This window comes from Sabethes cyaneus, chromosome 3 (assembly GCF_943734655.1).
Source record: "Sabethes cyaneus chromosome 3, idSabCyanKW18_F2, whole genome shotgun sequence".
NCBI lineage: Eukaryota > Metazoa > Arthropoda > Insecta > Diptera > Culicidae > Sabethes > Sabethes cyaneus.
Window position 1 is genome coordinate 27,915,619 of NC_071355.1, and position 20,947 is coordinate 27,936,565.

General features: G+C 39.6%; 3 protein-coding genes across 3 annotated transcripts in view; 1 reads left to right on the forward strand and 2 right to left on the reverse strand.

Moving 5' to 3' along the window:
* Positions 1-8,411: 8,411 nt before the first annotated feature.
* Positions 8,412-9,624, reverse strand: LOC128742163 (S-formylglutathione hydrolase). The gene is made up of 2 exons (XM_053838408.1): positions 9,484-9,624; positions 8,412-9,421 (listed from the first exon to the last, which is right to left on the reverse strand). The coding sequence occupies exon 2, from the start codon at positions 9,417-9,419 to the stop codon at positions 8,565-8,567; it is 855 nt and encodes a 284-aa protein (XP_053694383.1). The 5' UTR covers positions 9,420-9,421; positions 9,484-9,624; the 3' UTR covers positions 8,412-8,564.
* A 254-nt stretch (positions 9,625-9,878) lies between these two features.
* LOC128740958 (presenilins-associated rhomboid-like protein, mitochondrial) lies at positions 9,879-11,563 on the reverse strand. Its single transcript, XM_053836534.1, has 4 exons — positions 11,401-11,563; positions 10,831-11,348; positions 10,444-10,766; positions 9,879-10,385 (listed from the first exon to the last, which is right to left on the reverse strand). The coding sequence occupies exons 1-4, from the start codon at positions 11,448-11,450 to the stop codon at positions 10,194-10,196; spliced, it is 1,083 nt and encodes a 360-aa protein (XP_053692509.1). The 5' UTR covers positions 11,451-11,563; the 3' UTR covers positions 9,879-10,193.
* Positions 11,564-14,920: 3,357 nt separating this feature from the next.
* Positions 14,921-20,947, forward strand: part of LOC128740957 (uncharacterized) — a 29,061-nt gene continuing 23,034 nt past the window's right edge. The window contains exon 1 of the mRNA XM_053836533.1: positions 14,921-16,047. Coding sequence (XP_053692508.1) covers positions 15,515-16,047 — 533 coding nt within the window. The 5' untranslated portion in view covers positions 14,921-15,514. The remainder of the gene's footprint in view (positions 16,048-20,947) is intronic.

Below are 20,947 nucleotides of genomic sequence, written 5' to 3' on the forward strand. Positions count from 1 at the left end.
TGTATGACTTGTGTTCTGAGTCATATTTCATTTAAGAATGATTTCTTCGAAGGTTAGAAGCTTAGAATTGATGTTTGTCATCATTGATGTGTTTGTCAAGACATATAGCAGTGATACAGAACTGTTATGATCACTATAAATACGAATACATAAATGTAAATGTAAGCTGTAAATTAAACTTTAAATTGGACTTGAAATTGGGCATAAAATTAGCCTTAAATTTAGACTAATTTGGACTAACGTCAAACCGGACTTGAAACTACTCACACGAAGCTATACTGAAAAGTAGAATTTAGAATGAATGAAATGAAATTAGAATTAGAAAAATTAAAATTGAAATTAGACTTGGAATTGAATATAACTTACTTTACTTTATTTGAGTTATCGATCCTTTGATTCCGATGATATGGATGTCATCCGCAAAACCAAGAAGCACATGAGATTTCTTGACAATAGTCGCATTCTTTTCAATGTCAACGTTGAAACGGTCCAACGTCACGAAAGCGGCAAAAGTCTCACTTGCTATTGTGATGCATGATTTTGACCCATCCAGTGTCGCACGAATCAGTTTAACTAGTTTCGCCGGAAAAACCAAGTTATTTGCCATAGCTTATTTCGACTGACTGAATCGTACGCCGCCTTAAAGTTCCTATGCCGACCCAATGTGCATGCTATCACGGGTTTCAAGCGCAACTGGTAATAAGCGAGATTTTTCATCGCCATAGTTATCATAGGCTGAGTCGCCTGACCGAGTTCTGTCACGGTCCTTTCTTTGGCAAACGTATAGGCCAAAGACTCCCACATTTCCTTTGTCGTTTCCTTGTCCCGAACATACGCTAAATAACTATTTGCTGTGCTACTAAAAAGAGTTGCCTTATAACTTTTGACCTTAAACGCCCCTTTTACTGCTTCATTCATGTCTTCTAGCAGCCGATCTTGTTTCACGACCACCGAAACTTTGAGAATTGCTAATCAGTCGAAAAAGCAAAGCCTAGGTGCTAATTCTGTTATCGAAATTTGATCTCCTGTTTTTATACGACAGACTTTGCAACCAGCTGTTAGAATCCAGGACAATGCGGGGTCAGCGCTACGATCCTATTGACTCTAACAGTCTTTCCCAGCCGAGATTCGAACATACGACGACTGGCTTATTATACCAGCGTCTTACCTCGAGGCCAACTGGGAGACAATCAGTCGAAATCTGCAGTTTTTAAAACTTACTGCTCCTACAGTGTTCCAAGTTTGGAACAATTCCGAAAAACTGCTTCAAGAATTTTCAAATTATTGTTGAAGTGGGCCCATAACCTATGGATGAATAATAAAAAAATAGTTTTTGAACAGTAAGCCGACGGCTTAGTGGTGTAATTGGTTAAACAACACGCTCAAATAGAGATTGGGAGCTGTGAGTTCGACTCTCACCTTCGCTAAGTCCATATTTTTGGCCTAATATCAAGAACTTTCAGTTTGCCTGAATCTACATTTCTCGCATTAAGCATTTATTCTTCCCCAACAGTTAAAATGAATTTATTACAAATGTCTGATATTGAACATGTTGAAGAATGATATTTTCTTTTTCCATACAAAATGTATGGGAAACTCAACACCAATTTTCAGCGATCAAGAAAGTACTTCTCTCTACTTTTCGAAAAACTAGGTGACTTCCTACGCTTTGCTGCGCTAAGGAAGGGATATCGATTTTTTCTTCTCGTTATATGAAGGAATAATGCCATATATGTGCACGTCTATGAAAAAGTCCTATTTAAAAATGAACCGGATTTGTTCAAATTTTGTGTAGTTGTTCCTTTTGGAAAAATTTTAGATCCCTACATTTTTACTTGGCGCTTAACGTGCCACTTTCTAAAAAATCATCATTTTGCTTTCCTTAAAAAATTCATAACTTCCCAGCCAGAATTAACTCGACTATCAATCTATGACAATTATCGTAAATATCTATAAATGAATTTAGAATCGTAAATATAGCCTAGTAAAGCGCACACAAGTCGATATACCATCGTTTATAATAATAGGAGATTGTCCGCCCAGTTAGCTTCGAGGTACGATGCTGGTCTATCAGTCGTCGTATGTTCGAGTCTCGACTAGGCGGTGCTTGCTAGATAGAGAGTCAGTAGGATCGTTGCACTGGCCCCGTAATTTTCCTGTACTCTAACAGCCAGCTGCGAAGTCTGTCGATAAAGAAGGGTAATGTCTACCCAACAAACATTTTTGTTGAATAACAGCTAACCAAGCGCTTGCTACCCGGCAGTTAGCTACTATTCAAGCAAAATGTTTGTTGGGTAAAGACGGTATAAACCCAAGGCTTTGCTTAATGATAGGAGAAAACAAACATACGATTTTCAGCACAAAGTTGTATTTCTGTATGAACCTGATTGCGCCTAATCGAATCCTAGCGTATAAAAATACCTATATAAGTGAATCGCTTAAAACTATTCTTCAATGCGTATATCGCCTCCAAAATCGTAAAAACTAGTTTGGCGCATCGAATACGACTTTGTTAGATACATATCGGCACATAGTTCTCATTTGTAACCTTAAAATACATAAGAAAATGCTAGCTGGGTGTTGAACTACTGAACCGGGTTGAATGATTGTGATATAAGATGAAAGGAATTTTAATGAGCTTTAAAAAAAATATAAGTAGGAAACTCAAAAATTTATATGATTAGGCCATTACAAATATTTTATAAAGCTGTTGTCCTTCCGGTGTTCGGCCACTGAAGGGGGGGAAACAAAGTGAATTTTTTAATCGAGCAAAAAAAAATATGGGTTTTAAGCATTTTTATTTAAAGTTTAAACGTGAAAACCGAATCTATTCTTGCTTATAATATATACGTTATTATTTTCAATGCAAAAATCTACGAAAAAATACAAAAACAAAGGAAAATTTTCTTGGACGATTTTCGGAAATTCCATTGTTCGAATTTCCATTTCTGTTTCGTGCTAGAAGCGTTAACTCATCTCGTACACTCATTTTTCGAGTTTTTCAGACTGTAGAGCCCACAGACAATCGAATTAATAAAAAAAATTGACTCATATCCTACAAATTATTTTTTTGGCCCCCGATTTTTCAAGGCAATTTCCTAGGGGGGGTGACAAAAACTTTGAAAATGATTTGCAATGGCCTTACTAAAACATTGAAAATATTCATTTCTTATGTTTTTATAGTGACACAGACCAAAGATGAAGATTTTTTCCATATCATTTCAGTTTTGTTATGTTCTCAACCATCCTCAAAGCGTTTTTTTTTTAATTTTGTGTTACAAAATTGATATTAATGACTTATAATTTACTAAAGTCTTTATGGCATTAAAGTTTTTTAACCTTTGTGAACCACCTTAATGCATCTTGATACAAGTTTTGGCTGTTATGATACAAGTTATGCAGTCAACGGCAAATACAAAAATTGCCATTCCGAAAAACAACAAACAACAATAAAATAAGTAAAACCCAACAAACACCGAAGCTGAATTAAAATGCTACTGATTTGGTCACACTTGATTTAACTCTGAAGAACAGGTGGTAGAAGCTGAATAAATTGAAGTAAAGGTCTCTGTATTCTATAAGTGATTAAGCAGCCAACGAATGCGCTGTAAATCAGCTGCTTCACATAATAGTGTCACAAGCAGATTAGGCGCATCTTCAACCTCTCCACAACCCGTCAATATTCTCAATAATTGCGCTATACTAGCTGAATAAACGATTTGCCATCTTAATAAACAGCCCTCCCACGAAACATTTATGCGCTGATTAAATATTTTAGCAGCCATTATTATTCAGTCATAGCTGAATATGCATCGAATAAAATTTATGTAAACAATTCTACAATACTTATTCAGCCGAAATTGGAGAACTTATACAACCTATTTCGTTTGAGGCAAAAAAAACACTTGTTAAGCAATTATATTGCCCTTTATTTAACCTGTGTGCGCCTTGTTTCCAGCTTTGCGCAAATTGGTTATTTAAAAACGCGCAAAAGCCTCTATTAAGCTCCATTGCAGCTTCGAAAGCAGCTATTAGCAAGCCCGAAGCTTGATAAAAACACTAAATATACATGTTTAAGAGCTGAAAATAGGTTTTTATTTCTAATACTAAACCATAGTTCAGCCTCAGGTAGAACAAATTCAGCTATAAAAGCGTTTGATCAGCCTGAAATTGTTACTTGGGTAGCTGCTTTCAAAGCTGCATATGGAGCATAATAGAGGCTTTTGCGTGTTTTGAAATAACCAATTTGCGTAATGCTGTCAATTCTATTTTTAGAACGTGAAATAGTTTTGCAATGCTTTTTCAGTCGCTTAATCAACGTCTCATTAACCTTTATGCAGCCAACAAATAATCTATTTTTAAATTTCAAAAATGGAACGCGTCAAATTTATTTTGCTTTGGCATCATAAGCTATATTTTAAATTTCGAATAAACTTGAATTCGTATATGCAAGCTAATTAAAAATGCAAGTCGTCATTTTTCGGGAATTGAACCGCCATCTTCTGAAATTAAAAACTTTCCAATTAAATTCTGCTATTTATATTTATTCGTGACAGATACGTATTTCTTCAGGTTTAGTTGAAAATTTTCGGTGAAATAATGAAACTGATGAATATATCGCGTAACGTTTCAACCTACTACTCTTCAGCTATCGTCTGACGCATTCTTCTAGTATCTACGCCACATTCATATCAATTATTCAGCCTTCACGAGTGGGCTGGTTTTCGTTCCGTCCAACTGGCTTGTTGTTATTACAGTTGTTGTTATTCAGAGTAATAACAACAAGCCAGTTGGACGGAACGAAAACCAGCCCACTGGTGAAGGCTGAATAATTGATATGAATGTGGCGTAGATACTAGAAGAATACGTCAGATGATAGTTGAAGAGTAGTATGCTGAAACGTTACGCGATATATTCATCAGTTTCATTATTTCACCGAAAATTTTCAACTAAACCTGAAGATAGTGATTTTGCGGTGACTTAAAATCAAAGAAGATACGTGTTTCGCCTATACGACATGCAGGCTTCATCAGTGTCTGTTTCCGCAAAATCTTGTACACTGTTTACGAGTTTGTTTAAGACGATCCAAACTGCATAAAGTAAGCACTCAAATGGTGTTTGACCAAGCAATGTTTAAGCTACTTTAAGCTTCTTCCAAACTCGCTTTCCTCCTAAGCTGATAAACAAGCTTAATAGTGGATTTTTCTGCTGAACAATCCGCTTCTTAATAGCCATAAACATAGAACCGTTTTACGGTCGTTTAAAAGTGTTAAAGTGGTTTTAAAAACCAGTAGACGCTTTCATTAGGCTCACAGCTTTCAAACTTCTTCTTTAAAGCAGCTTAAGGGTGTTAAAGTGGCTTTACAAACTAATACTAAGCTTTCATTCGGTTCACAGCACACATACTGTCAGACCATAGAGTTTCGCAATTCGACTGGCAGTAAAAATATGTCAGTTATCGACATTATCGACTGCTTCAAGTGTAAAGATATTTTCACTGTCTGTTCTGCAAATGCAGATGGGGCGGATCATACGATGAGTGCTTATGGATCAGAAGATGGCGGTTCAATTCCCGAAAGATGACGACATGCAATTTTAATTAGCTCTTGCATATACGAATTCAAGTTATTCCAAATTTAAAACATAGCATACGACGCCATAGCAAAATAAATATGACGCGTTCTATTCCTTTTAAATTTAAAAATAGATTATTTTTTGGCTGCATAAAGGTTGATAAGACGTTGCTTAAGCAACTGGAAAAGCATTGCAAAACTATTTCGCGTTCTAAAAATAGAATTGACAGAATTACGCAAATTGGTTATTTAAAAACACGCAAAAGCCACTATTAAGCGCCATTGCAGCTTTGAAAGCAGCTACCCAAGTAACAATTCCAGGCTGATCAAACGTTTTTTAGCTGAATTAATTCAACCTGTGGCTAAACTATGGTTTAGTATTAGAAATAAAAACCTTTTTTCAGCTCTTAAACATCTAAGTCAAGCTTCGAGCTTGCTAATAGCTGCTTTGAAGCTGTAATGTAGCTTAATAGAGGCTTTTGCGCGTTTTTAAATAACCAATTTGTGCAAAGCAAGTGTAACAAGTGTTTTTCCGCTTCAAATAAAATAGTTTGTATAAGTTCTCCAATTTCGGCTGAATAAGTATTGTACAGTTGTTTACATCAATTTTATTCGATGCATATTCAGCTATGGCTGAATAATTATGGCTGCTAAAATGTTTATTCAGCGCATGAATGTTTCTTGGGATAGCCCCAACAGACCTTTTTGTTTAAGAATAGCTTATTCAACTATTGTACAGCTTATTCCCGCAGAACAAGTTGCATAAACTATTATGCAACAAAAATGTTCTTTGGACGAAACTGTTTTTTTTTTAATTTTGTGAACCACCCTAATGAGCCTCCATTTTTTAGATTTTTGATCCCTAACTTGAAATCATTGACCCAAAATTAGTTAAAGATGTTATTTTCAACCGATTTGAAGTAACTTTTGACTTTTGGTCAAGCTTTGTATAGAGCTTTCTGACAGCTCAAGCACCCACACTAGCGAACACGAAATACGCGTGTATATACATGATGTTTACCTCATTTTGGGGAACAGCTGATGCTGGAGGAACAAACCGAAAAATAGCGATTACTAGTTGTGTTTCTCCGTTTGCCATACTGCAGAGCACATATTTCAGTCAATTTTTCCATCCTGTTCCAAATTCAAGCACATATTTTGAAAATTTGCTGGTATTTAAGCCTGCGGAAGACGAAATTCATTCTGTACCTTGATGACAAAGGAATGCATCTCTTTTGTTTACTGTTGTTGTTTGCCTCATTTTCAAGCACCAATACACCCATAACTGGAAAGCTCTATGGAGGTGCGCCACTGTGCCACGTGGAGGTAGGGATAGGAGTAAGTGAACATCCCAAGTAACATTTTTGTTGTATAATAGCTTATCAAGCACTTGTTCCACGGGAACAACCTGTACAATAGCTTAGTATGCAGTTATACAACAAAAATGTTACTTTAGAGGTGATAGAATTGCACATATTCCCCCTTTGCCCGGCCACTTTGAAGGCATTCCCAGATTAACTTCCGTAACGCCTCCTTCCGTTAAATCCCCTGTAGACCCACACCAACAAACAATTTTGCTTAAGAGTAGCTTATTCAACTATTGTATAGCTAAAACCAATTGAAGAAGCGTTTGATAAGCTACTATACAACAAAAATGTTCCTAGGGACCTCGCCCTTGCGTGTAATCAGGTTTCCCTCCACCACCCTCATAAAACGTGGACGTGTCATTATTATCTCTCTCTCTCTCTCTCTCCAGTCATTTCGGTCTCAATCCAGTCATTTCGTGCACGCGGAGTTTCCACGAATTGAGGCCGTGCAGAAACCCACGACTGAGGCCTTTGACGCAACGTGGCATATAACGAACTAAAGTCTATAGTGAAGTCCTGGTACCTTGGGCATATCTTCACGGGGAAACAAAGCACTATGATCATCATGCTTCGGGAAACTGCAATGTTCATGCCACTGCTACTCACGGTTAGATGCTGTCGTGTAACAGCCACCACAACCAGCTCAAACATAAGTTGGAATCAACTAAAGACCCGATTGAGGAACACAGAAAATCCGGGATTTATGAAATCAGCTGCCCACATTGCGAAAAGGTTTACATCGGCCAGACTAGAAAGAATCTGGAAACACGTACTAAAGAACGCTTGGCAGAGGTAACAAAAGCATCAAGAGATGCCGAAAAGGGTCCAACACACCACTTTAGCTCAAAAGTAGCTGAACATATCTTCAACGACCAACAATCAACAACCTTCCGCTGACCATTGACAACGCAAAAGTAGTAAACAACTGCTCTGCGTGGAAGATGGATGTAGCGGAAAGTTTATTGATCTAATCTTACACTGACTAACGCAGCCAATAGGTAGATCACGTAACCTTAAGCTCCTATAAAAATTGTAAAATTGCTTTGGCTAATTTAGTTCGCAAACAGACACTGAGAAGCCTGCAAGTCGTAGGCGAAATACGTATCTGTCAAGAATAGAATATACATAGTAGAATTGAATTGGATAAGTTTTTTTTTAATTTAATTTCCAGGCAATCGAGTCCGCAAGTTACACAGTGAAGGCTTTACCAATGACCTTTAACTTGAAAATATCACGGGTTGGAATCACGTTTGAGTCTGGCATAGCTGGCAAGCTAGCTCTATTCACTGGATTCCGTCAACCAAACAATATCGAAACTTATTGTTTTAGTAAAATAACGTATTAAAACCCACAAGTATGCTAAAGAGCTGGTTCAAACTTTTACCAGAAAAGAAATCAGTAAAAAAAGTCAGTCAAAAGTTCTGTCGGGGCAAAATAGAGAATGAAAATTGTATTCACTTATATAGTAGGAGCATTTTAAGCATCTTTATTTCTACAGTACAAATGATACGAATATAAAAAGAACATATTAATCGCTCAATAGACTTTCGGTTTATAACCATACAACAAATTCAAATAAAAATCACCTTCAACCTTTACAATGAAAACTTTCTTCAGCAAGCTCTTATTTCAAATGGTCAGCGTGGTAGGCAATGTGCTCCCCAATGAAGGAGGAAACGTAGAAATAGCCATGATCGTAACCTTCTCGCATGTGCAAAACGCACGGGAACTGTGCCGCTTTACAAGCTTCCACCAAATTGTTCGGTAAAAGTTGACCATTTTTCAGGAAAGTGTCTTCGGTACCTTGATCAATGTACAATTCTAATGGAGGTCCATTATAGCCGGCAACCAACTCAGTCGCGTCCCAATTTTTCCATTCATCTTTATCAGCATCGCCAAAGTAACCACTGAAGGCTTTCACTCCCCACGGGCAGTTGGTAGGATTAGCAATTGGAGCAAATGCAGAAACGGACTTGTACAGTCCAGGATTCTTAAGCGCACAGATCAATGCACCATGACCACCCATGCTGTGTCCAGCAATGCTCTGCTTTTCCGGGACGGTCGGAAAATTATTGTTGATCACATCGATTAATTCCTGCGAAACATAGCTGAACATTTTGTAGTGCTTGCTCCATGGATCCTTGCTGGCATCAACGTAAAACCCGGCGCCACTACCGAAATCCCACGAATCATCCTCACCCGGTAGATTGACACCACGAGGTGATGTATCCGGGCAAACCACAATCAGTCCCTTTTCCGCAGCATAACGTTGGGCTCCAGCTTTTTGAATGAAGTTAGTCTCGTTGCATTCCAATCCGCTCAGCCAATACAGCACCGGAACACGACTACCGTCCTCAACCGCCGGCGGCAGGAATATAGCAAACTTCATCTCGCAGTCTAACTCCTTGGACTTGTGCGAGTAGATTTTCTGCAAACCTCCGAAGGATTTGTTGGACGAGATAAGCGTAATAACCGTCATCGCTGTGAATCACCAAAAAAAACAAATTCTCGCATCGTAGATTATAAAAATTTTTTAGTTTTACCTCTGGTTTTTAGCAGCGATCGCAGGGAATGGCCTAAAAACACCGTGTTTTCGAATGGAAAAATTATAATGCAAGAAGAAACTAAAAACAGGGCTGGTTAAAAATCCAGAGCTTAACTTTTCAACAATTTAAAAACCAGAATACACTTTTGAAGCCGGTACCGGTAAATACATGAAGAATGAAGAAGCACAGGAAAATCGAAAAATACACCGTCATTCGAATGGGTTGAGCTGTCATTTGACAAAGCTTGCATGCAAGTGGAATTTGTTGCGCACTTTACAAGTTCCGGGAAAACCGAAAACCGGAGAACTAATTTCCTTTTAAATTTTTTGGATAAAAGAGAATTTTCATGTTTCTAGAATAAATTTAAATTACAAATACACGTTTAGACCAGAGTTTTATTTACTAAATTGGTTTAACTTTTGTCAAACGAAGAAAACACTTGAAAAAATCTGAATAAAATTATAAAGACAAGGTTTAAGCGTTTTCATTCTCATTGCGTAAAATGGACATACATTGTTACCAAGGTTTAAAGCAACATTTTGTTTAAAGATTTCGTGAAATTTCTACGACTTGGCATATATTCGCAGTATTAAATCATACTTCCAAAAATACAAAATTTAAGAAAATTTACAATTTAAATTCGAAACTACATTAATATCGTCTCAAACTGATGCCAACGAATAAAATAATTGAACACTTGTAACTGCCTATTTTTTCGGTGGGCCTCGTAGCTCATGCCAGTAGCCGACAAAATGTTCCCTCATAGGCCAAACACGCTGGCTACCATAAAACGCCCAGAACAAACCGAACAGAGCCCCTCCTAAATGAGCTGCATGATCGAAAACTTTCCACCCAAGAAGTACCCCGGTCAAGTCGATTCCCATTATAACTTTGATTGCCTGTAAATTATTCATATGAAATTACGTTACGAAATTTTTAAATTTAACATAAACCTACCGCTCCCGCCGAAAATGTGTACATGGGCAAGAACACGATGCTAAGCTGGGTGTCAGGATACTGATAGCAAACGTAAGCTAGCACAGCCATTATCGCTCCGGAAGCCCCCAACGAAAGCCCGGGCTGTCGCGTAACGGTTTTGAACAGATGACTGGCAAAAGAGGCAATCACGCCGGCACTCAGGTACAGCCCAAGAAATTGTTCCCTTCCAAGGGTGGCAACTGCAGGGTTACTAAAACTGTGCAACACGTACATATTTGCCGCAATGTGTAGCAGCGAATAGTGACTGAATGTAGACAGAAACATTGGCCAACAGACTGCCCCTGTAAAATAAGTTACAAACAGATTCAAAGTTACACTTCACCGCAAATACCACTTTCAACTTACTTGCTGCTGGATTCGAAGCAAAATACTTGACCATCATCGGCTGTAACCGTGGCAGCCGCCACAGCCCAAAGACCAGCACATTCAGAGCACAAATGGGAACGAACACTCGTTCGCCCGGCGTTAACCGATTCCACCATCCGTTAACGTCCTTGCGCCATTGCTCCGCCTCTTGCCGACCGGCTTTTATTCGATCCTTGAACCAGTGCATATTCAGTTTGTTACGCAACGCATTCATTGCCCGTGACCTAATCGATTCGTACTCCCATATTGTAACGCCAATAAAACTTCCGGTGCTAAAAGCAACCGTGAACACGAATGATTTCCACAATTTCGACGGATCGATATGACCGGAATCTATCACCAAACCCTGCACTTCGGTTGGGACTATCGTTTGCCGGGGAGCGAATGATTCCGATCGACTGCTCCGCCCTAGACGATTGAAGCGGAAAATGTTCGCTTGTCGACTACACCGGGTAGGATTGAGCAATTGAACCTGATTCATGTTCGATGCAGCGGTTCTAAAGATAATGAAATTATATCTGATCGTCCTCAAGTAACGGGTAAACTTACCTTCCCAATGCAGGAATCCCTCCACAGTTAACCAACAATCGAAGAGCCATTTCGAGGGAGCGAATCTGGTCGCTCTAATTCCCGTTAATCCTGAAAGTAAAACTCGAACCACTTTCACCTGCAGGACATCTTCATTACACAAGATTAAAATATGTTTACGTTTTGTTGAACATGAAGAAGTCTTTTGTACTCCTTTGTCAATTGACAGAACGACAACACCAAGCGTTCATTTTGTTCATTTGTTCACTTATCATTTTTGAAACAGAGCTAGTGATCGAATACGAGTTGTTCGAAATGAGGCTATCAGTTGTGTCAAATATTATTTACGAACACAGATTATGGCAGACGCAAAAATAACTTTTTACGCTTTTTACGCGTTATAATGGCAGACGCTGTAAATGTGTCCAGCTTTTTACGAGCCATAATGGCGGACGTGTTCGTAATATTTAAACAGCATTTTTGACATTTCCTTAATACATCGCACGTTTTCTTTCCACGCGTTCTCGGTAAAACTAAAGGAATGCACGGAAAGAAAACATGCGATGTATTAGGGAAATATCAAAAATGCTGTTTAAATATTACGAACACGTCCACCATTATGGCTCGTAAAAAGCTGGGTAGAGACGAGGGAGGGAATCTAATCACAAACGAGCGCGAGGTGGTCGACAGATGAAAGTAGTTCTTCGATGAACACCTCAATGACGAAGGCGCAGAAGGAGGCGAAACGGAAATTAACCTAGGAGCGCCCACGGAAGATAGCAATGTCCTAGCACCTGATCTCTAAGAAGTCAAACAAGAAATCGGGCTGCTGAAGACCAATAAAGCCGCTGGGAAGGACCGCCTACCGGCAGAGCTTTATAAACATTGCGGAGAAACGCTAGCAAAGCCTCTACACTGGGTTATTTCAAGGATTTGGGAGGAGGAAAAGCTACCGGAGGACTTGATGGAAGGAGTGGTTTGTCCCATCTACAAAAAGGGTGATCGGCTAGACTGCTGCAATTATCGCGGTATTACGCTGGTAAACGCCGCCAACAAGGTTACGCCTGTTATGCCGGCTGCGACCGATAGCACAAGGTTTCGTAGGGAATTATCAAGCGGGTTTCATGGGGTCTCGCGCAACTACGGACCAAATTTTTACTATCCGACAGATCTTGCAGAAATGTCGGGAGTACAACGTGCCCACGCATCACACCATTATTGATTTCAAAGCAGCGTACGATACAGTCGATCGAGACAAGCTATGGTAGATAATGCACGAACACGGTTTTCCGGACAAACTGACGCGACTAATCAGAGCTACGTTGGATCGAGTGATGTGTTTCATACGCATCTCTGGGACACTCTCGAGTTCCTTCGAGACGCGACGATGGTTAAGACAAGGTGATGGCTTATCCTGCATGCTGTTCAATATCGCTCTTGAGAGGGTGATCTGATGAGAGGGCATCGAAACGAGAAGTACGATTTTTACCAAGGTTAGCCAACTTCCAGGCTTTGCAAATGACTTCAATATTATTGCCAGGAACTTTGCGACGGCGGAGGCAATCTACACCCGACTGAAACCGGAGTCTAGGAGAATTGGGCTAAAACTGAATGCGTCGAAGACCAAATACATGAAAGGAAGAGGCTCAAAGGAAACAAACGCGCGTCTCCCACGGACGTTAACCGATGACGGCGACGAACTAGAAGTGTTAGAGAAGTTCGTGTATTTGGGATTGCTGGTGACCACGGACAACAACACTATTAAGGAGATCCAGCGACGCATCCAAGCGGGAAAACGAACCTATTTTGCACTTCGTATAACGCTATGATCAGGAAGCATACGCCGCCGCACGAAGCTAACAAGGTACAAAACCATTATTAGACCGGTAGTTCTTTATGGACTTGAAGCCGTGACGCTGCTCAAGGAGGACATACGCGCCCTTACCGTGTTCGAGTGGAAAGTGCTGCGGACGATATTTGGTAGAGTACAAACTGAAAGCGGAGAATGGCGGAGGCGTATGAATCACGAGCTACAGGCACTGCTTGGGGAGACGCCCATCGTACATCTAGCGAAAGTTAGCAGGCTACGGTAGGCCGGACACGTCGTAAGGATGCCGGACGACAGTGCGACGAAAATTGTCCTCTTCAACAACCCCACCGGCACCAGAAACAGGGGGGCCCAACGTGCACGATGGCTCGATCAGGTTGAAAGCGATTTGCGACTTCTGAGACGACTAGGAAATTGGCGACGAGTGGCCCAAGACCGAGTTGAATGGACACGAGATCACGAACATTTTCATTTTTTACTAAAGGAATGTACGGAAAGAAAACGTGCGATGTATTAGGGAAATGTCAAAAATGCTGTTCAAATATTACGAACACGTTCGCCATTATGGCTCGTTAAAATCTGGACACGAATTAAAGTTATTCGAAATTAAAAATATAGCGTTCGACAATGTTCACTGCAAAGTAAAAATGACACGTTTCATTTTTATAAATTTAAAATTGATTTTTTTTGGCAGCATAAAGGTTGATGAGAAGCCTGAATCTTGATAAAATCATCATATTTAGATGTTTAAGAGCTGAAAAAAGGTTTTTATATCAAAACCTGAACCATGCAGTTCAGCCGCAGGTTGAATCCTGCTTTTTACGAGCCATAATGGCGGACGTGTTCGTAATATTTGAACAGCATTTTTGACATTTCCCTAATACATCGCACGTTTTCTTTCCGCGCGTTCACGGTAAAACTAAAGGAATGTACGGAAATAAAACGTGCGATGTATTAGGAAAATGTCAAAAATGCTGTTCAAATATTACGAACACGTCCGCCATTATGGCTCGTAAAAAGCTGGATAAAATCACCTATAAAAGTGTTTGATCAGCCTGAAATTGTTACTTGAGGAGTGAGAGTTATTTTACGCTGGACTAGCATAGAAAAATCAATCCTCACTCGTTTTTTTACGCTTGCGACATTCGCCCTTTTGTTAATTTTATTTTCATTTACGTCAAGGGATTTCCAATAAGGCGTATAAGTGCGTAATAATCAGATATTACTTTTGTAATCATTTACGAATTAATTAGGTAATCAATGGTAATCAGTATCCAGCTTTTTACGAGCTATAATGGCGGACATGTTCGTAATATTTGAACATTTTTTTTTTTACATTTCCCTAATACATCGCACGTTTTCTTTCCGCGCGTTCACGGTAAAACAAAAGGAATGTACGGAAAGAAAACGTGCGATGTATTAGGGAAATGTCAACAAAGCTGTTCAAATATTACGAACACGTCCACCATTATGGCTCGTAAAAAGCTGGATTTTCGACCCACTTCCTTTCGATGTCTCTGGGTAAACCCTGCACATAATCTTTCGGCCAGAGTTCATTCGTTTTTACAGATGCAGTTCATTCGTAAACTGTCATGCCCGTCATGCCATTTTGGTAATTCATTTTCCATTTCCATCGCAATCATCGCAAATTCGTAATCTTGATCTGTTCCGTGTTGTCTGGCAAGTCTGTCAGTCGCGAATTTGTGCGTTTGTTCGCATCTGTTTCGGTTTCTCATCAATTATCATTTTGTTTTCGAAGTTCAGCTATTTTATCATCTTTTCTGTGTGTCAAGTGTTTCCAAAAGGCGCCTACCATCGGCAGAAGACTTCAGAGATATTGTTAATGAATATTCATTCGATATTATAATGGATAAAGCCATGGGATAAAGCAAGAGTTCGGTTACCCATAAGAAAATATGTGACGTATTTGATCAAAAAGCGATAGGTAGTGTCGAGTTATTTTATGTTTCAAGTGAAGTTATCTTGCCACCACGGCTAGAAAAGTGCGATGTAGCTTCTGACCTTAGTGCATCCAAGTTGAAAAAAGTTCTTTTGCATGTTCTTGTTGGTCAATATTTGCTCGAACTCTTATTGACGGACAAGGGGTAATGTGTAGGAGCCTCCATCTCATTTGCACATAAAAAAAGGTGCAAAAATAAGATTTTGTGAGTGTTCAAAATGTAAATGTGTAAGCGAAGTCGAAGTTGAAGCAGTTCGGTTATCCGAGGTGAATAAAGAAAAAGAGTGGATGGTTTTTGGTGCAATACTCATTCAAGGCCAAAGTTTTGTGCAGTTGTTTTGGAGGAAATGTCCCAACCCAATCATTTTCAACCGTGGAAGCAGGGTCGTCCGTTGGGGATTCCAATGCCGAATCCGACTACAATCAGTGCTCATGGAAAATTACCGGCTGCAGCTCATCAAAATTTGCATTCAATCCACCAGCCGCAGCCAGCCACCGTGCTGCACGGTCACCAGACGCTTCCGCGCGGCCCTCCGGTAGGGCTTCCGCCCCCCATAGCGGTTCAGACAGCAGCAGCATCCTCCTCGACATCAGCCATTTCCTCCTCTACTGGTTTGTCGGGTTCCGGTGGAGGAATCGGCGGGATGAGCGACTTTCTCTCCCAGCTGGGCGCTGACAAGTTGATGCTTAGCAAGCTAACTGCCAGCTATGGGATTACGAATCTGGCGACCGGAGATCAGTTGGCAGGCGGACAACAGCAGCAATCCCTTCAGCTACAGCAGCAGCAGCACCAGCAACAGCAGCCCTCACCGCTAGATGACTGTGCCAATGACAAGGAGCGAGAGCTTCGCATTCAGCAGATATTCGAGAATGCTATCGGGTAAGTGTGACACTTTTTTTTCTGATACGATATCGTTCAAATTGGTAGGCGATAATGAAATCTCGCCGGCAGCGAAAAAGTGACATTAATATTGTTAGGAAATTCTGAATTTGCACACTTTCAAGTTGTAATATTTTTACGATGCTTTGCACTTAGCAGAAGGATAACAATTCGCATGTTATGTATTCGTAACAATCAGCTGTTAGTAGCCAGGCTAGCGACAATGGAGGAAACATATTTTATTGACAGTATCTATTAGAGCTTTACCTTATTGAGATTGTTGTGACGACAATTTTTCAGATGTTTACTACATCACATTTTATTGATTTTTAATTTCTGTTTTTGCTCACGGCTAACGTAATTTGATCCAACTGTTGTGCAAATTTTTTTCTCTCCTGATGTAACGTTTCTGTTTAAGAAAATCGTTTGAATAGATTTTTTTAAGAGTCGAATTTAAAGGTTGTCTGCAAATTCTCTAGATCCCCTAGCCAGCCAGTATGTGGTACGGCTTTTAACGCCTCAAATGCACAACCTGCTAGTTAGCTAGTAGACTATTGGATTTGTAAGTGTTGACATAAAATTATGCTGTCGTGTTGTGCGGTGTATCGTCTTAAAATTATGGCTAGTTCAATCTAAATTTGTTAACAAAGGCAAAACTGAACGATTAATCTAGAATGCGTCAAACGCTTTGAGTATTTTCTCCGGTTTTGAGCTGACAAAACGCTGAAAAATAATCATGTTTTTACTTTAGATCACTTTCACCCCCTGCTTAGTTTTTACGATCTGCGCACTATAGCTATGTTTGCCAGAAACGTGAACGTTTACGCACCAATCAATTTATATAAAACGTAGGTACTGTTGGGGAAATGAGACATTAAACGCATGCTTTGCAGTGTTGGTTTTGGTAGCGGTATTCCATGGTAAATGACGAAAACATTTTTTTTAAATTTGTTCTTTCCGATTTCGCTGAAACCTTTCATAGCTCTATGAACTTCTAGGTTCTCTTTAAAAAATAAAGATGTCATAGTATGATGTTACCTTTTTCTAGTAGTAAGATTTTTCAAAGTCTAGTCAGATAAATCGTAAAACCTGGAAACATTAACAACTGGGTACCGGATTTTTTTAAACCTGGATTTTTTTAATAAGTATTGCAGCATTCTTTAATCAGCATCTTATTCCGATGATATATTTATGTTCAGTTGTTGATCGTGTCTGTACGCTGTGTGAGAGCTACCAATTTTGACTCAAAAATTCAAAATTTACCCAAAATTTTACGCGTTTATTCATTCGTATTAAAAAGTTATGACTTTTTAATACTACGAGGATTTTCTAAACCTGTTCGATAAGGCCAAACGAAATTCTACATGCGGGTTATATCTTATATGTACGCGATGTACGTGATTTGTGAACACAAAAAAATGTTTCAAAAATTTGAAATCACCAATTGTGCTAAAAAACCCCAATTTTTTTTTGTTAGGTTTTATAGTCATGTTAGCAACTTGAGTCATTCGTGACTTCTGCGGCGTTGGGATTTGAACCCGGGTCCGCGGCGTGAGTGGCGTGCCCTCCCATGGGTAGGTGGTTTGACGCGTACTTCGGCCAAACGACCTAAAAATTCTTAGTTCCGCATGTAGAATGTTTATAGTTTAAGTTGGATATATGTGTAGTATGTAGTATTGCATAATTTAGCTTTATGTGTAGCATGTGTCTCGGAAAGCGGAATGGAGCGAAATCGAACGGATTTGATTTTAAATTCAATCCGTTTGGGCCGAAGCACCGGGAGGGCTTACTCGGTTCCCTAGATGAATTGCTGGTATGCACAGAAATTTCTCTAGAAAACTGAAACCAAATCCTACCCACCATTCATGAGATTTTGACTTACTCATGAAAATTAAAATGTATCGCTAGTTAGAACGAACGAGTGTTCAAAAATGATGTGATGTCTTTATTTGCGTAATCGAGACATTTTCTATGAGATTGCCATAGAATTTGTGGCTGTTATGCGATTATGGACAGCACAGCACTGAAAATATACACACACGTACATGTATACATGTGTATGCATGTATGAGTGTGCATGGGTGTATAGGTACGAATGAATATATGTTTGAGTGTTCTATGATGAGTCGGAAATTCTTATACCTATGCTGCCAAATTACAATTATTAATGGGCAGGAAGTTATAGTCAGTAGCTGTGTTTCCTGTATCAGTTTCCTATGCTATTACTATTATTACTAATATTGCTATCGTTGCTGTTACTGTCACCTCTATTGTATTGTTTTGGATGTAATTATAATTTTTTTTTTTTTTGTTTCCCTCCTTTATTAGAATGATTTGCATGTCTTGTGACTAACCGCATTAACGGTATTCAACTAACAACATAAAATGATCATGTATGACGCTGTTTGTCTCCCAAGGGCCTTCCTAATGCTGATGAGCCTCTGTCGGAGAGTCCATCAAGTCGAACGGTGGCAACTCACCGGCGGCCTGCTCCTCTCCATTCTTGCGGCTGTCGTCGCGGTCGGACTTAGTGGATCACTCGAAAAGATTTATAGCCTCGATATATATCTTGTTCTGTCCATTGCCCAATGCTGGCAGACTTCAACTGAAATTCCATTTCTAACTAAATCTTTTTAGAGTTAAAACTTCTTCAAGTAAAAACAGGTATTCGATTCTCTGGCTGATTCAAGCGATAGCGAAGGGCTGTCCTCAATCATTTCCACTTCCTAAAATGGGGTCATAGTACATAATATATGGCCGTGGTATGAGGATTTATTTTTCGATTCAATACCATCCTCACAGAATTATCAACGTCGTTAACATCTTATTAAGTCTTGCTTTAGTGACAGCTTGCACTTAAGACCTAACACGGCATATATACATATCTCCAAGTGAAGTTCTTTTTGATCCACCTCATCCCTTCTTAGTTACAGAATCATTTCAATTGACCACGGTCTGAAGAGCATACCGACAAATCGGTTGACTACCGCTACAAATATGCAATTAATGCCACCGGGAATAATACGAGCGAGTACCAGTCCCCATTACATCGCATCTGCTCTATTTTTCGGAAGTTCAAGTAGTTTTTCGATAGTTCTGAGCGATAATATTGCTCTTGAATAATATTCCGCACTAAATATTCGAAAATTTACGCCATCAGCTACAATACTGCAAAGATGGTAGATAAAGAGGCGGCTGTGGCTTTTAATGAGCATAGGTTGTGGAACAGCGCTGGGTCAATCGTGATGACATGGGTATTTGGGAGATGAGTAGCGTCCAGCCTAGCGAGTAGTTAGTCGGTAGTAGCATAGGTGATGGACAGACATAGAATTCTCGTGATATTACTAACTTGAAAATTGCAATCAACATGTTGACTAAAAAATTCCTCTTTTCTTTTCTTTTCTTTTCTTTTCTGCCTGATCTCTATCGCTTCTTCTCACGGCAACAATAATGTTGCTTTGAGGGGAGGCAAGAGACCAGCCACAGATGACCACACTGGTGACAACGATGGAGAGGACGGCCGGCGTGGAGCCTGCTTCAGGTTTAATCAAGATTGACTACGAACAAGATGAGGAAACAAACAAAGGAAGGAGAAAACAAGATAAGTACAAGCCATCTTATGCTATATTGACCAAGCACACAATTATATCAAGCCAAGTTCTGTCACTCTTCTTCCGCCCATTAATCCATAATCACCAATACATTATGGAGCTAGCGTAATCCGCACGGATTCTTTTAACATTATCACAACCACCTTATCTCAGCCCTGGACAGACTTGGCTCTAACTGCCCCACCTTGTGCTGCAAACAGAAACAGAAACAGAAACAGAAACAGGGTCCGCGGCGTGAGTGGCGTGAATGCTAACCACTATACCGGGCTTGGCCCCATAACCCTAATTTGGATTTTTTGATTGTCGCGGATATCGTCGATTTTAAAAATTCACAGGCGGAAAAAATTATTTTTACTTGACAACGGTAGCAAATTTTCTTCGCAATTCAGGGAAAATAATATCTGGAACTGTTTTTTTTAATTTTCTATGATGTGGGAAACTTGAGGCACAAGTAGACACATTCTCTCGTTAATCGCCTTCTAATATATCACGCGATCCTGCACTCCGCCCATTCCCAGTTGCTTAGTAGTGTCACTGCTGTGATAAAACTGGACGTTTTCGCCGCGGACCTTTCAAACTTATTATCCTTTGCGCCAGATTTTCTGCAGAGCTACGATACCGAGTTTATGGGGTTTATTTATTTATTTATTTATTACTTTTAGTCTAGATGGTATAGACATATCTCATCTTAATTTTAAAATTTCATTCTTAAACCTAGTTTTACAATTGTAAAGTCAAACATGTGGTTCATAACACCAGTGCAAAGGATTATTTCGGCCGTATTGATTACGATGAGTTAGAGTCCAAAGGAGAGCATGACTTCGGAGAATACGACGGGATACATTCAAGTTAATTTTTTCCAATAGATTATTAGAGTCAATTATCCCCATCAACAGGTCTCTTAGAAATTAAGTGTTTAAGCAACCCCCAATCGTTTCGTTGCCTAGGTCAATGCTGAATATTCCGATCCATATTCGCTTAAATTTCCGCAGTAGTTTGGTTTAGTTAGCTTGCCTTACTAGGGCTACGCCACCGAATCTCGAGATGGGACTGCCATCTTAGCGTGCAGCCGAAACACCACGTGTCTTGATTCGCTCCGGATCAGACGTTATCATAAGCCGTACAACCACTCACTTGGGTGAGGAATGGTCATGATATCAAGAGCCAATGTTGTTAATGTTAACCGATGTTATAACTGCTCTGCTTATGGTCATAAGGCGTCCACATGCGATAAACTTCCCTGCTGCCCAAAATGTGCTGGTGACCACAAAGCAAACGAATGTGAAGCT

Bases quoted from the DNA above. Each gene is read 5' to 3' on its own strand.
- LOC128740958 (XM_053836534.1), bottom strand. From the start codon at position 11,450: ATGGCTCTTCGATTGTTGGTTAACTGTGGAGGGATTCCTGCATTGGGA. The intron at 11,349-11,400 runs GTAAGTTTACCC...CATTATCTTTAG, and splicing joins GGGATTCCTGCATTGGGAAG to AACCGCTGCATCGAACATGA. The intron at 10,767-10,830 runs GTAAGTTGAAAG...CTTATTTTACAG, and splicing joins TGCTTCGAATCCAGCAGCAA to GGGCAGTCTGTTGGCCAATG.
- LOC128742163 (XM_053838408.1), bottom strand. From the start codon at position 9,419: ATGACGGTTATTACGCTTATCTCGTCCAACAAATCCTTCGGAGGTTTG.